Raw genomic sequence first — 16,494 nt, 5'->3', positions numbered from 1 at the left:
AGTCCCAGTGGATTGGCGTACAGCCCACGTTTTCCCATTATTTAAGAAGGGCAAAAAATCAGATCCAGGAAATTATAGACCTGTAAGCTTAACATCAGTTGTATGCAAACTATTTGAGGGGTTACTAAGAGATACTATACATGACTTCATAGTAGAAAATAATCTTATTTCTCACTATCAACATGGGTTTACTAAAGACAGGTCCTGTTTGACTAACATGCTCAGCTTTTATGAGGTAGTGAATGCTAATATGGATATTGGGAATGCTGTAGATGTGATATACTTGGACTTTGCCAAAGGCCTTCGACACTGTTCCCCACAAAAGTCGGGTGCAAAAGTTGAGGATGCAAGGACTGGGAAAGAGTCTGTGTGCATGGATAGGGAACTAGCTAATGGACAGAAAACAAAGAGTTGTGGTCAATGGATCATACTCAAAATGGGAGACTGTTAGCAGTGGGGTCCCACAGGGGTCTGTACTGGGTCCAGTGCTCTTCAATTTATTTATTAATGACCTAGTAGATGCAGTAGTGAGCAATGTTGCTATTTTTGCAGATGATACAAAATTGTGCAGAATCATCAACTCTCAGGAAGATAGTGTCATATTGCAACAGGATCTAGATAGGATGGCTCTATGGGCACATACATGGCAGATGAAATTCAATGTTGAAAAATGTAAAGTCATGCATTTTGGTCGTACCAATGGTCTAGCACCATACAAAATAAATGGGATACAGTTGGGGACATCAAACTTGGAGAAGGACTTAGGAGTACTCATCGACAACAAGTTAAATAATCGTATTCAATGCCAAGCCGCTGCAGCTAAAGCTAACAAAATTTTGGGATGCATTAAAAGGGAAATAAAAACCCGAGATGCTAGCATAATTTTGCCCCTGTTTAACTCTCTAGTAAGGCCACATCTGGAATATGGAATTCAGTTCTGGGCACCACATTACAAAAAAGATATTGCAGTTTTAGAGCAGGTGCAGAGACGAGCAACAAAATTGATACGTGGGATGAAAGGTCTCGCTTACCAAAAAAGGGTAGATAAACTGGGTTTATTTAATCTAGAGAAAAGACGCCTTAGAGAAGATCTAATTAACATGTATAAATACATCAGAGGGCAATATAATAGCTTGGCGGATGAGCTTTTTGTCCCTAGGCCTTCTCAAAGGACTAGAGGACATGATCTGCGCATGGAGGAAAAACCTTTTAGCCATTTATTTAGGAAAGGGTTCTTTACAGTAAGAGTGATTAAGATGTGGAATGCATTGCCACAGGAAGTCATTATGGCAAACTCTATACCTGCATTTAAAGGGGCCTTAGATGCTTTCCTTGCGTTGAAAGACATCCATGGCTACAATTACTAGGTTATGCCTAATGATGTTGATCCAGGGATTTTATCTGATTGCCATCTGGAGTCGGGAAGGAATTTTTCCCTCTTGGGGCTAATTGGACCATGCCTTGTAAGGGTTTTTTCGCCTTCCTCTGGATCAACAGGGATATGTGAGGGAGCAGGCTGGTGCTGTACTTTGTACTGGTTGAACTCGATGGACGTATGTCTTTTTTTCAACCAAAATAACTATGTAACTATGTAACAAATTGTCTGGTATTAGGCTATGTTCACAGTGGGACATTTCAGAGCTGCGTTATAAACTTTTATAACACAGCTTACCGCACTGCATTGCTAATTCTATGGGACGTTCACAGTGCAGCGTTAGCGTCGCATTGCAACGTGTAGTGTTACTCTAAACGCACACGTTACCAGGTACAGGAAAGCATACTTTTCATTGCCTGCATGCTTTACTGTACCTGCTGTATGTGATGGTAACACAGCATTAATGTGCATTACCACCCTTTTTTTGCATTGTGTTGTAATGCTGCATTGCGACTAACATCGCATGACAGCGCAACGTCCCACTGTGGATAAGCCCTTATCCTGCCATTTATGCATCATGCATAATGCATGGCTGCATCAGTGTAATGCTGGGAATACATGGTACGTTTTTGAGGCTCGACTATCCCGCCCAATCGATTCCCCGCTCAATTTTGCGCCCGATCCTCTTATCTTCCATTCATTTTTCTTATCATTTCTCATTGTTCCCCATGCAAAATCGAGCGCGGAAACGATCGGGCGCAAGATCGGACATGTCGGAAATTATCTATCGAGCCATCTAAATGGCTCAAAATCTAACCGTGTATTCCCAGCTTAACTTTCTGGCCATTTCTGAACCTTAAATTAGTTAGAGGAGCTGATCTGAGTACATTGTAGTCCTTCAGTTGCAGCGCATAAATCAAAATGGCAGATCTGACTGGCAGATGCAGACATTAGTAATCATGTCATTGTTCATCAGTTGCAGAACCAGATGTGCTAAGTTCATTTGAGGTACACTGCAATCTACAGTTTACTGAGCTCATTCTTTCCTCTTATCCACTGAAAAACAGAGGTAGAGAAGTAGGAGACTGAAAAGCATCACAGCTCTTGGACCGCAGCATTCAAATTTATGAATGTGTGCAATGTACTATGGGAGGGAGATTATTGAGGTAATATGATTACCTGATTACATGATTACCTGGAAAGCCACTTAAACCTGGCTGGCGATAACCCTGGCAGGGGCGGGATGGGAAAAAAAAAAGCCAGGAGTGGTAATCCCGAGCCTGACTCAGGGTAGCCGCCAAGAGGTCTATGCAGAGTCTGAAGCGCAGTGGGAGTTTCAGCTCACCGATCCCAGGATCCAGCTGCTGCCATTCTCCTTCCGGAGGCTCTCTATCCCTTTGGTGAAATTGCCTTTTGTCACCATGACAACAGACAGCGATCTCACTGTAGGGTTACAGTGCCATCCGGAGGACAGAGGGAGAATTGCAGCGATGGAGTTGAGTCCAGGTAGTTGAGTCTGTGCAGGGGCTGCCACAGATCTCTCAGCGGGGTGATTTTTCCTGTGTTTAGGCTCTAAAAGTATGTGAAAAAACTGGACCGCTTTTAGACCCTAAAATCCAGAAATAATCATACTGCTAGGGACAAGTGCAGCTTTACTTAAGTAAACCCCAGTAAAGCCTTCAATTTTGATTGGCCAATCAGTGACCAATTTTTTCCACCTCTATGTAATATGAGAATTTACCTACAGAATCTCTTCACAGTATTCAAAGCCTGTTTCAAAGTCTGTTGGCCCTCATACTACATGGAGGTGGAAAATTGGCCACTCAAAATTGTAAGTTTGTACCAGGCTTAAGGGTGCATACATTACACACTTGCATTTTTAATTGGCTTATTATTGGCCAATTTCACCACTTCCTTGTAGTATGAGGGCCAACAGATTTTGAATACTATGAGGGGGTTATGTAGTTCCTCTCGTACTACATGGGGTGAGGTGGTAAAATTGGTCAGTGATTGGTGTGTACGAGACAAAAGTTTGCTTTCTTAAAACAGAAAGAATTTGCGATAATTCAGGTTGGAGTGAGCTCGAGGTGTCTCACAGTGCATCACTGCTGAATATATGCAAATTAACCATTGTTGCCCTTAGAAGCTAAACATACCTCCTGTTTCGGATTGTTTGGTCCTCATCAGTGCATGCACTGATCAAACAATCCGAAACAGTCTGTATGCATGTTGGATTATTATGGCTCTGTACAAATAAACAAGCTGACACATCATTGCATTCCAGCGGATCTGGAGGTGTGTTTAGCTTCTAAGGGCAACAATGGTTAGTTTGCATGTATTCAGCAGTGATGCTCTGGGAGACACCTTAAGCTCACTCCAACCTGAATTATCGCAAATTCTTTCTGTTTCAGAAAGCAAACTTTTGTTTTCCTTAGTATTTTAGTAAAAAAATCAATTAACCCTTCGCACACTCACATGCAAATGTTCAAACAAATGCATTCACAGATTTACTCATCCAGGCACAACTGTTATCCCTACAGCTAAATTAAAAGCCAGGGTTTTAGTTCACAGAAGAATGCATTCTTATGCTTAGTCACCTATACTGCGCAGAAGTACCCAGGTAAACATAGGTGTCCTAACTCTGGCCCTGTAACATGCATAGTGCAGACATGCAAACACATTTATTGCATCAAACCTATCAATGGATTAGGAGCACACATCCTAACTTCCTCTCCTGGGAAAGACAGTGCATCTTACCAATCGCACAAGGGAGCTAACATTATGTGTCCATGTGCACCATGCGCATACACCAGCATAAGCTGTCTGCATGCTGACAAACATACAGGGGAAGGGGGGAGTGCACCGAATTGGACCCTAGCCACAGGGGTCAATGATAAGAATAAACATACATATATCCAGGCACATCGCCTCTAGTTAGGACATTAAATAAATTATTAGGGAAAGGGAGGTGCTGAAGGGGGTGTGGCTAGAAACAGAAAAAAATCAATTAACCCTTCGCACACTCACATGCAAATGTTCAAACAAATGCATTCACAGATTTACTCATCCAGGCACAACTGTTATCCCTACAGCTAAATTAAAAGCCAGGGTTTTAGTTCACAGAAGAATGCATTCTTATGCTTAGTCACCTATACTGCGCAGAAGTACCCAGGTAAACATAGGTGTCCTAACTCTGGCCCTGTAACATGCATAGTGCAGACATGCAAACACATTTATTGCATCAAACCTATCAATGGATTAGGAGCACACATCCTAACTTCCTCTCCTGGGAAAGACAGTGCATCTTACCAATCGCACAAGGGAGCTAACATTATGTGTCCATGTGCACCATGCGCATACACCAGCATAAGCTGTCTGCATGCTGACAAACATACAGGGGAAGGGGGGAGTGCACCGAATTGGACCCTAGCCACAGGGGTCAATGATAAGAATAAACATACATATATCCAGGCACATCGCCTCTAGTTAGGACATTAAATAAATTATTAGGGAAAGGGAGGTGCTGAAGGGGGTGTGGCTAGAAACAGAAAAAAATCAATTAACCCTTCGCACACTCACATGCAAATGTTCAAACAAATGCATTCACAGATTTACTCATCCAGGCACAACTGTTATCCCTACAGCTAAATTAAAAGCCAGGGTTTTAGTTCACAGAAGAATGCATTCTTATGCTTAGTCACCTATACTGCGCAGAAGTACCCAGGTAAACATAGGTGTCCTAACTCTGGCCCTGTAACATGCATAGTGCAGACATGCAAACACATTTATTGCATCAAACCTATCAATGGATTAGGAGCACACATCCTAACTTCCTCTCCTGGGAAAGACAGTGCATCTTACCAATCGCACAAGGGAGCTAACATTATGTGTCCATGTGCACCATGCGCATACACCAGCATAAGCTGTCTGCATGCTGACAAACATACAGGGGAAGGGGGGAGTGCACCGAATTGGACCCTAGCCACAGGGGTCAATGATAAGAATAAACATACATATATCCAGGCACATCGCCTCTAGTTAGGACATTAAATAAATTATTAGGGAAAGGGAGGTGCTGAAGGGGGTGTGGCTAGAAACAGAAAAAAATCAATTAACCCTTCGCACACTCACATGCAAATGTTCAAACAAATGCATTCACAGATTTACTCATCCAGGCACAACTGTTATCCCTACAGCTAAATTAAAAGCCAGGGTTTTAGTTCACAGAAGAATGCATTCTTATGCTTAGTCACCTATACTGCGCAGAAGTACCCAGGTAAACATAGGTGTCCTAACTCTGGCCCTGTAACATGCATAGTGCAGACATGCAAACACATTTATTGCATCAAACCTATCAATGGATTAGGAGCACACATCCTAACTTCCTCTCCTGGGAAAGACAGTGCATCTTACCAATCGCACAAGGGAGCTAACATTATGTGTCCATGTGCACCATGCGCATACACCAGCATAAGCTGTCTGCATGCTGACAAACATACAGGGGAAGGGGGGAGTGCACCGAATAGTATTTTAGTAAGGGGGCTTTTTGGACCATTGTAGCCCCTCACACACTCCAATGAGTTCTGGGTCACCATGAGCTTGCTGGTTAGTCTGTACCTCTCGGTGTGTACGAGACGTTCGTGCATGCGGTCATATTCTCTCATGAACACCGCTGCATGGCTTATACATTTCACCAGTCTTGCAATATTAGCTGTGTGGACTCCATTGGCGGTATGATAGTTTCAGTTTTGGGACTCCTGAAGCTGAGAGATAAGCGTAAGCCGCTAAACAACTTCATGAAAATATTGTCATTCATGCATCAATCGGTGATACCCAGTGATTGTGTAATTTAAAGTGATTAAAAAAAGTCTGTCAGCACCAGTTTGCAGCCAGCTATGACCGATCAGATATGTAACATTTTAGTGCAGTCTATAATGTATGTCCTGCCTAGTAATGCCCCATATTCCTGCATGAGGAAGTAGCTGATCTCCACAGGCTTCTTATGCTGGATACACACGGTGCGTTCCTGCATTTGAAGCCCCGCTCGGTTCCCGGCCGCTCGATTATTTCCGAGCATATTTCGATGATTGTTAGGTCGATTCTCATGCAACGTATGCCAAATCGACCTGATGATCGATCGAAATGGGAATCGGACATGTCGGAAATAATCGAGTGGCCGGGAATCGAGCGGGGAATTGAGTGCGGGAACGCACCGTGTGTATCCAGCATTAGGCAGGTCCCTAGGTTGCTCCTTTATCAGGGCCGGATTTTCCAAAAGGCACTGTAGGCACGTGCCTATAGGCGCCTTATGTGGGAGAGACGGCTCCCTTCCTCAGATCACTAACCTCAGTCTACTCCCTGCCTCATATCACTGACCTCAGGCACTTACACTCGAATCCATATCTCATATCACTAAGGATGAGACAGTGATGAGTCATTCTAAGGACAGTTAGTGACATAAGGAAGGGATTAGAGTTCAGAATATTATTACTTGGGTATGGGGGCAGAGTTTAAGGCACCAGAATGCCTGTACCTACGGGCCTCTCTTGTAAATCCAGCCCTTTCCTTTATCATTATGCACAAGAGAAATAAATTTGTCTAAATCTACATTTTCAACAAGTCTTCTGGTTTCAGGCCCTTTGGAATGGCCGTAGCCTTACCTGCGAATATGCAACTAGCAGTGAGGATATGATACATGCTGTGAGGAACATCAAGTAAGTAAAGATTTTCATCACTAGTTAAAGGGAACAATAAGATTATGTTCTTGAGAAAGTTTATAATTTGAAGTGGAGTTACTTTATTGCACATATAGTCATAACCTGCCTTTATCATAAAGTAATGTAATGTTTTAAAATCAGTAGTTCAAGAACGAGTGTGGACAGAAAAATGGAGGTTCTAAAGGGGGTGTTATATGTGATAATTCAGGTTGGCGTGAGCTCCGAGATGTCTCCCAGTGCATCACTGCTGAATATATGCAAATTAACCATAGTCGTCCTTAGAAGCTAAACACACCTCCAGATCCGCTGGAATGCAATGATGATGTGTCAGCTTGTAATTAGTACAGAGCTATAATAATCCAACATGCATACAGACTATTATGTGGTATAACAACAGAGGCGCCAAGTAGAGTAAAATTAGTTAAAATTGTTAAAAAGGGGAAAGTGGGTGGACTCACCTCCCTTCTGAAAAAATGGCCAGACAACGGGCAGGTTACTTCAAGTTTAAAGTAACATTTATTATGAGCTCCAAATAATTTAATAAATAAATTTATTTGGAGCTCATAATAAATGTTACTTTAAACTTGAAGTAACCTGCCCGTTGTCTGGCCATTTTTTCAGAAGGGAGGTGAGTCCACCCACTTCCCCCTTTTTAACAATTTTAACTAATTTTACTCTACTTGGCGCCTCTGTTGTTATACCACATAATTGTTTAGTCCACCCTTGGTGGAGGGGTGTATCCCCATTTCCTTCTATCTACAGAGAGCGACTTCTTAACCCTGAGCGGGGTCAGGTTACAATTAGAGTTGGGCCGAACCTCCGATTTTAGGTTCGCGAACCGGGTTCGCGAACTTCCGTGGAAGGTTCGGTTCGCGTTAAAGTTCGCGAACCGCAATAGACTTCAATGGGGATGCGACCTTTGAAAAAAAAAAATTTATGCTGGCCACAAAAGTGATGGAAAAGATGTTTCAAGGGGTCTAACACCTGGAGGGGGGCATGGCGGAGTGGGATACACGCCAAAAGTCCCCGGGAAAAATCTGGATTTGACGCAAAGCAGCGTTTTAAGGGCAGAAATCACATTGAATGCTAAATGACAGGCCTAAAGTGCTTTAAAACATCTTGCATGTGTATACATCAATCAGGTAGTGTAATTAAGGTACTGCTTCACACTGACACACCAAACTCACCATGTAACGCACCGCAAACAGCTGTTTGTGTAGTGACGGCCGTGCTGGACTGGTGCGCACCATGGCGAGAGTGCAGGTTTTGGTGGCTTTACAGCCCATATGGTCGCCTGGCTGATGTAGCTGAATGACAGAACAGTGACTGTTCAGCTGATCAAATTTGGTCTGACCACAATGAAGCAACGACCTTATTAACTTTTGTGTGCCCCCCGAGACACTCATCTAGGCGCCGGTCATTGCTTCATTGTGATACGCAAGCCCCTTCACCACGGCAAGGTAATGATCACGAAGGGGAATGGGCGCATGTACATGCCTTTTCTTTTGTTGTTGCAGCTGCCCGCAGTGCAGCCAGAAAAATTAGGCAGTCATGTACACGCACCAGAAAAATTATTACAGCGGCCGCTGCTAGCAGCGGCCTAAAGAATTCAGCAATCCGCCTGGAGTCCCGGACCCTGTTGGTGGTGGCGGAGAAGGTAGTCAAGCGGCCTGCAGGCAGACATGCTGTGTGGAGGGACTGGGAGCGACTTAGTCTTCTTGGGGCAGGCCAGGCAGCCAGTCACACGGCGTGCAGGCAGAGATGCTGTGTGTGCGGGGACTGACTTAGTCTTGGGGCGGGCAGCAGCCCTCCGGGATCCATGCCTCATTCATTTTGATAAAGGTGAGGTACTTAACACTTTTGTGACTTAGGCGACTTCTCTTCTCAGTGACAATGCCTCCAGCTGCGCTGAAGGTCCTTTCTGACAGGACGCTTGCGGCAGGGCAGGAGAGAAGTTGGATGGCAAATTGGGACAGCTCTGGCCACAGGTCAAGCCTGCGCACCCAGTAGTTCAAGGGTTCCTCATCGCTGTTCACAGCAGTGTCTACATCCACACTTAAAGGATACCACAGCCCAAAGGTTGTGGTAAAATCAAAGTTGCAATGTGGAGGGAAAGAAAGATACATACTTACCGCTTCCCTCGTTCCCTGCCGACGGGTCCCGCTCATCTGTTACAGCTCCCGGTACCGACCCGACTCTCCTGACCCTTCACCCGGACATACTGTGCTGCGCATGCGCAGTATGTCACTATACTCTTCGCTTCTGCCGTCGCATCGTGACGGCAGAAGTACGGACACTCCCCCGCCTCCTCCTCTCCCAGCGTGTGCGCTCCAATCTAAAGCTAGCGTGACATGCTGGCTGGAGTTCGCACTGGGATAATCGATGTGGAGAGAGCGGAGGGGGGGTAAGTTAAAAAAAAAACACTGCCGGCTGGAGGGAGCGAGTGAGTGGGCGGGCGAGTGGGCGGGCAGGCAGCGAGTGGGCGGCGAGCAGGCAGCGGCAGTACAGCCCAACCATTCTGTACATAGATGCAATGACATCTATGGTACAGCGAGAAAATTGTCCCCACATTTATCTCTGCATATGTGCATGTATATACATGTGTGTACTACACATGTATATACATGCACATATGCAGAGATAAATGTGGGGACAATTTTCTCGCTGTACCATAGATGTCATTGCATCTATGTACAGAATGGTTGGGCTGTACTGCCGCTGCCTGCTCGCCGCCCACTCGCTGCCTGCCCGCCCACTCGCCCGCCCACTCACTCGCTCCCTCCCTCCAGCCGGCAGTGTTTTTTTTTTAACTTACCCCCCCTCCGCTCTCTCCACATCGATTATCCCAGTGCGAACTCCAGCCAGCATGTCACGCTAGCTTTAGATTGGAGCGCACACGCTGGGAGAGGAGGAGGCGGGGGAGTGTCCGTACTTCTGCCGTCACAATGCGACGGCAGAAGCGAAGAGTATAGTGACATACTGCGCATGCGCAGCACAGTATGTCCGGGTGAAGGGTCAGGAGAGTCGGGTCGGTACCGGGAGCTGTAACAGATGAGCGGGACCCGTCGGCAGGGAACGAGGGAAGCGGTAAGTATGTATCTTTCTTTCCCTCCACATTGCAACTTTGATTTTACCACAGCCTTTGGGCTGTGGTATCCTTTAAGGCCAGGTAGTCGGCTACCTGCCGTTCCAGGCGTTGGTGGAGGGTGGATCCGGAAGGGCTACGGCGAGACGTTGGACTAAAGAACGTCCGCATGTCCGACATCACCATGAGATCGCTGGAGCGTCCTGTCTTTGACTGCGTGGACACGGGAGGAGGATTAGTGGCAGTGGTACCTTGCTGGCGTTGTGCTGTCACATCACCCTTAAAGGCATTGTAAAGCATAGTTGACAGCTTGTTCTGCATGTGCTGCATCCTTTCCACCTTCAGGTGAGTTGGTAACAGGTCCGCCACTTTGTGCCTGTACCGAGGGTCTAGTAGTGTGGCCACCCAGTACAGCTCATTCCCCTTGAGGTTTTTTATACGGGGGTCCCTCAACAGGCAGGACAGCATAAAAGACGACATCTGCACAAAGTCGGATCCAGTACCCTCCATCTCCTCTTGCTCTTCCTCAGTGACGTCACGTAAGTCAACCTCCTCCCCCCAGCCGCGAACAATACCACGGGAAGGTTGAGCAGCACAAGCCCCCTGCGACGCCTGCTGCGGTTGTTCTCCTGCCGCCGTCCCCCCTCCTCCTCCTCCCCCAAAGAAACACCTTGCTCATCATCCTCTGAGTCTGACTCGTCTTCTGCACACGACTTCTCTTCTTCCTCCTCCTCCCCCCTCTGTGCTGCCGCAGGTGTTGAGGAAACAGCTGGGTCTGATGAAAATTGGTCCCATGCCTGTTCCTGCCGTAACGGTTCCTGGTCACGCTCATTCGCAGCTTAATCCGCCACTCTACGCACAGCACGCTCCAAGAAGTAAGCGTAGGGAATTAAGTCGCTGATGGTGCCCTCACTGCGGCTCACCAGGTTGGTCACCTCCTCAAACGGCCGCATGAGCCTGCATGCATTTTTCATCAGTGTCCAGTTGTCAGGCCAGAACATCCCCATCTTCCCAGACTGTTTCATTCTACTGTAGTTGTAGAGGTACTGGGTGACGGCTTTCTTCTGTTCTAGCAGGCGGGAGAACATGAGCAGGGTCGAATTCCAGCGAGTCGGGCTATCGCAAATCAGGCGTCTCACCGGCATGTTGTTTTTCCGCTGAATTTCCGCAAAGCGTGCCATGGCTGTGTAAGACCGTCTCAAATGCCCACAGAACTTCCTGGCCTGCTTCAGGACATCCGCTAAGCCAGGGTACTTTGCCACAAATCTTTGAACAACTAGATTCATGACATGTGCCATGCAGGGTATGTGTGTCAGCTTCCCCATATGCAAAGCGGCAAGCAGATTGCTGCCGTTGTCGCACACCACGTTGCCTATCTCCAGGTAGTGCGGGGTCAGCCACTCATCCACCTGTTTCTTAAGAGCAGCCAGGAGAGCTGCTCCAGTGTGACTCTCCGCTTTGAGACAAGACATGTCTAAGATGGCGTGACACCGTCGTACCTGGCATGCAGCATAGGCCCTGCGGAGCTGGGGCTGTGTAGCTGGAGAGGAGAACTGCCACTCAGCCAAGGAGGAGGAGGACAGCAAAGAGCATGTAGCAGGAGGAGAGGAGGTGGCAGGAGGCCTGCCTGCAAGCCGTGGAGGTGTCACAATTTGGTCCGCTGCACCCTGCTTGCCATCGTTCACCACCAGGTTGACCCAATGGGCTATGTACGTAATGTAGCGGCCCTGCCCGTGCTTGGCAGACCAGGCATCCGTGGTCAGGTGGACCCTTGACCCAACGCTCTTCGCAAGAGATGACACCACTTGCCTCTCAACTTCACGGTGCAGTTGGGGTATGGCCTTTCTCGAAAAATAAGTGCGGCCTGGCATCTTCCACTGCGGTGTTCCGATGGCCACAAATTTACGGAAGGCCTCAGAGTCCACCAGCCGGTATGGTAACAGCTGGCGAGCTAACAGTTCCGGCAGGTTCACTGAACACAACAGGTATGCAGTGGCGGGTTCACTGAACAGTACAGGTATACAGTGGCGGGTTCACTGAACAGAACAGGTATACAGTGGCGGGTTCACTGAACACAACAGGTATGCAGTGGCGGGTTCACTGAACACAACAGGTATGCAGTGGCGGGTTCACTGAACAGGTATACAGTGGCGGGTCCACTGAACAGAACAGGTATGCAGTGGCGGGTTCACTGAACACAACAGGTATGCAGTGGTGGGTTCACTGAACAGGTATGCAGTGGTGGGTTCACAGAACAGGTATGCAGTGGTGGGTTCACAGAACAGGTATGCAGTGGTGGGTTCACAGAACAGGTATGCAGTGGTGGGTTCACAGAACAGGTATGCAGTGGTGGGTTCACAGAACAGGTATGCAGTGGCAGGTTCACTGAACAGGTATGCAGTGTTGGGTTCACTGAACAGGTATGCAGTGGTGGGTTCACTGAACAGGTATGCAGTGGTGGGTTCACAGTACAGGTATGCAGTGGTGGGTTCACAGAACAGGTATGCAGTGGCGGGTTCACAGAACAGGTATGCAGTGGCAGGTTCACTGAACACAACAGGTATGCAGTGGCGGGTTCACTGAACAGGTATACAGTGGCGGGTCCACTGAACAGAACAGGTATGCAGTGGTGGGTTCACTGAACAGGTATGCAGTGGTGGGTTCACAGAACAGGTATGCAGTGGTGGGTTCACAGAACAGGTATGCAGTGGCAGCCTGGCAGGTTCATTGAACAGGTATGCAGTGGTGGGTTCACAGAACAGGTATGCAGTGGCAGCCTGGCAGGTTCACTGAACAGGTATGCAGTGGTGGGTTCACAGAACAGGTATGCAGTGGCGGGTTCAATGAACAGGTATGCAGTGGTGGGTTCACAGAACAGGTATGCAGCCAGGAACAAGCTAAGCCTAACTAATCTTTCCCTATGAGAGACAGTCTGCAGCAGCTCGCCCTACTCTCACTAATGCAGGCACACGAGTGACCGTAATGGCCGCCGCTGCCTGCCTTATATAAGGGGGGAGTGGCTCCAGGGGCTAGTGTAGCCTAATTGGCTACACTGGGCCTGCTGACTGATGTAGAGGGTCAAAGTTGACCCTCCATGGTGCATTATGGGGCAAACCGAACTTCCGCAAACGTTCACCTGCGGGACGCGAACGCGAACCACGGAAGTTCGCATGGAACCGTTCGCAGGCGAACCGTTCGGCTCAACTCTAGTTACAATTCTCCCCGCCTGCTTATCCAGTGGTTGCCTTGGAGGCGACCCGTCCTTGTGAGTATAACCATTGTGTGTGTTTGCATCAGACATCACCTCATTAACATACTACACCATATTGGGCTCTCGGTTCTCCTCCTTTCTTTCAAGCATGCATACAGACTGTTTCGGATTGGTTGATCCTCATCAGTGAATGGCATGGATTAATTTGGCTCTATGGAGGACTTGAAACACCCAGAGGTACAGACTAACCAGTACTCATTGGAGTGTGTAAGGGGCTACAATGGTCCGAGGAAACGTGAGCATGTGAAGGAACACTGGGAACATGTAGATTATAAGTGGGAAATGAACCAAGTATGTCAGTATTGCAAGGCATCGGCACTAGGGATGAGCATTCTGGAGCAGAATTCTATTCCAAATAAACAATACAATACAAATTTCAAACACAGCAAACTGTAGCGCGGGGGCTGTTTAGTGCTGAAGTGCTAACTCACCCCGCCTCTGTGTGCTCTCACAAAGCCAGGAGGAAGTACTGAGAGCTAGAGTGCACATTGGTGGCCAGTTTCCGCAGTTAAAATTTTAGTTCGGTTCCAATTTATTCACAACAGCATTCTGCTTCAGGACGCTCATCCCTAATCAAAAACTCAGCTTGTGAACGCAGCTAGCTTTTCACTTTTCATATCAACGAGAACGTGCAAACTATGCACATACGCTATATAACCTGGGCCCATCCACAGACAAAAGCTCAATTCCATGCTCTGAATACACCAGCTCAGTAAAGGTCTCTCCACACTGTGCACATTGCCGAGCATGCGGGTTTGACTATAAAGTGAAGCTTACAGTACAATGTACGTATGCTACACTGCCACTGCAAACAAACAGCACCCTGTACCCCGATGGGACATTCCATCATGTTGTGATGATGTTGTCCATTGCTTCATAACGGATTCAGAAAAGACTTGTTGACTATATTACTTAGAGCAAACGGAAAAAAGTGACTGGTTCTCGACCTGAATTTATGCAATTGTAGTAAATAATTGATACGTGTGCTTTTTCTACTATGGTTGACTAAATTATTTGCTACAATTGCGTAAATCCAGGTCGAGGCCCAACTTATATGGTCACATATAAGCCTAATTTTTCAGCACAAAAAATATGCTGAAAAGTTACCCCCCCCCCCCCCCCCGGCTTATAGGCGAGTCAGTGGAGCAGGTTTTGTTACTGTAGTGTAAGGATCGTGCACAAGTGATCCTGCTCTTGCCAGCTGGTTCCCTACTACGCCTGTGCCCACCAACCCAAGCAACATGGTGTGCAGACAAAGTGCGCTGCTCAAGACTACCTGTGTCACCTGGCTTGTGGAGCAGAGCGTGCAAACAATGTGTCAGTGGTGCACTGATCAGGGATTCTAGGTGTGCAGAAATTGCTGTTTCTCATATTTATGACACCATCTATTGGCATCTTGAGACACAGCTGTATGATGGTAGTCACTTTTTTCTGTTTGCTGTGCTTCCTTTGCACCCTTGGTGGATCCAAGTGTGAACTAATAAGACTCACTGGTGCTTAATTTCTTCAGCAGTGTGAGCTTGTGGAATCTTTTCTTCTCTGTATTACTTAGAGCCTCCACTATAGAATTATCACAAAGCCCATCATACTGGTCCTCAACTTCCTAACATGACTTTTTGTGTCTAGAGAGAAGATAAAGTTGAACCTTGTGAGCATTATTTTTATTTTTCCAGTTACAAAATAAACATAAATGTTGTCATTTAGTAATGCAATGGTGTCCTGTTCATTTATGCAAATTTTATTTTAGGGACTGGTTAAACTGTAACAGCCATAAAAGATACACAAATAAATATAAATCTCGCAGTCACGTACTTAGAGCAAATGTTAAGTATAGTTAATTTAACAGTGAAAATTCAGTTTTATTTCAAAAGTTGAACTTCAGCAGATTATGACATGTCCTGGGGCACTGACTTAACCTTGGTAGTACACAGCGTGGTGTAGTTTTGCAGGTGTAAATCACAGCCTGGTGTAAGTAGCTTACTGTACTTGCTATAAGGGAGTACATCATTGTGTCTTCACTTTTTTAAAAAGGTGCAACCAGAAGCCTACCATATAGTATGCTGAAGAGTGTAGTCTATATAAATGTCAGTGCAAGTATTGCTTCTCTATAAATACGTAGTACACCAAAATGTTACTAGCAGCATTACAAGTATTTCAACTAGTACTCATACAGTGATGTGGTGTGAAGTCTTACAAGACCACCATAATTGCCCATTTTCCACATCAAATTATGTACTTTTACTAGACTAAACCTAACAAAAACCTCTTAAAAGTAAAGGTTCTCTGCATTGATATTCCATTTAATGTTTATGGAGGAAGGTTGCCTACCAAGTTGAGCAGCTGGGAGGGCGTCTGTATTGAGGTGGCCACTAACTAGTCAACGTGGCAAATGACCTTTTACGATTATTCGTATGAATGATTGGAAATGATCATTTGGGACCACTAACCACCAAAAATCTAACCAATCTAAACAGATTGACGGGATTGATCTGAAAATCGGATCGCTTTAATTGATCGGATTGGTTAGGAGATTTGCATGCCTCAGTGGTCCCAAACAATCATTTCCTATCATTCATACAAATAATTGTTTGTAAACAATCGTCCAAATTGTATCGTTAGTGGCCACCTTTAGCTTTTTACAGCACTAAGCATTACAAAATTTGCAGCTGTGGTAGAACAAATGACCTGTTGAGATCTGATAAAATGTCAAGTGGGGCAAAGGCAAAAAATTGACATTAGAGAGATCCTGCTGCAAGTCACTGGGTTGCATAGAGGTGCCCATTAGCGGTACAATGTTTTATGAATTATATAATTTATCGTGAGCAACTGCTAACTATTTTCACTTTGAGCAGATTTTTCTGATTGAAGTAAAAAATGATATCATTACTGGACACCTTGAGGCTTTCCCCATGAACCCAATTTAGTCTCTACATTAGTGCGGAGTTCATGAATAACAAGGCTGAGTGACTGGTCTACCATGCATGGCAGTCTGGCTAATCAGCAGATACCAGTTATACACTGCTAATAGGGTTGGTAAGGATGCCAT

At 46.1% G+C, this 16,494-nt stretch overlaps 1 protein-coding gene across 12 annotated transcripts in view; it reads left to right on the top strand.

Annotated features, from left to right (window-relative positions):
* Nucleotides 1-16,494, top strand: part of LOC137522035 (uncharacterized) — a 206,247-nt gene that overhangs the window by 174,302 nt on the left and 15,451 nt on the right. For 11 of the 12 annotated variants that reach the window (XR_011022253.1, XR_011022254.1, XM_068242078.1 and 8 more), the window contains one exon: nucleotides 7,010-7,089. The exons of the other annotated variant lie outside the window; for it this stretch is intronic. Coding sequence is in view for 9 of the 11 variants with exons in the window: in XM_068242078.1 (XP_068098179.1) it covers nucleotides 7,010-7,089 (80 nt within the window). In the remaining 2 variants the exon portion in view is untranslated. The remainder of the gene's footprint in view (nucleotides 1-7,009; nucleotides 7,090-16,494) is intronic. 12 annotated transcript variants of the gene reach the window in all.

The sequence above is a fragment of the Hyperolius riggenbachi genome, chromosome 1 (assembly GCF_040937935.1).
Source record: "Hyperolius riggenbachi isolate aHypRig1 chromosome 1, aHypRig1.pri, whole genome shotgun sequence".
In the NCBI taxonomy this organism is placed as follows: domain Eukaryota; kingdom Metazoa; phylum Chordata; class Amphibia; order Anura; family Hyperoliidae; genus Hyperolius; species Hyperolius riggenbachi.
Note: the sequence above shows the minus strand (reverse complement) of the source record. Positions and strands in the feature narration are given on the sequence as shown.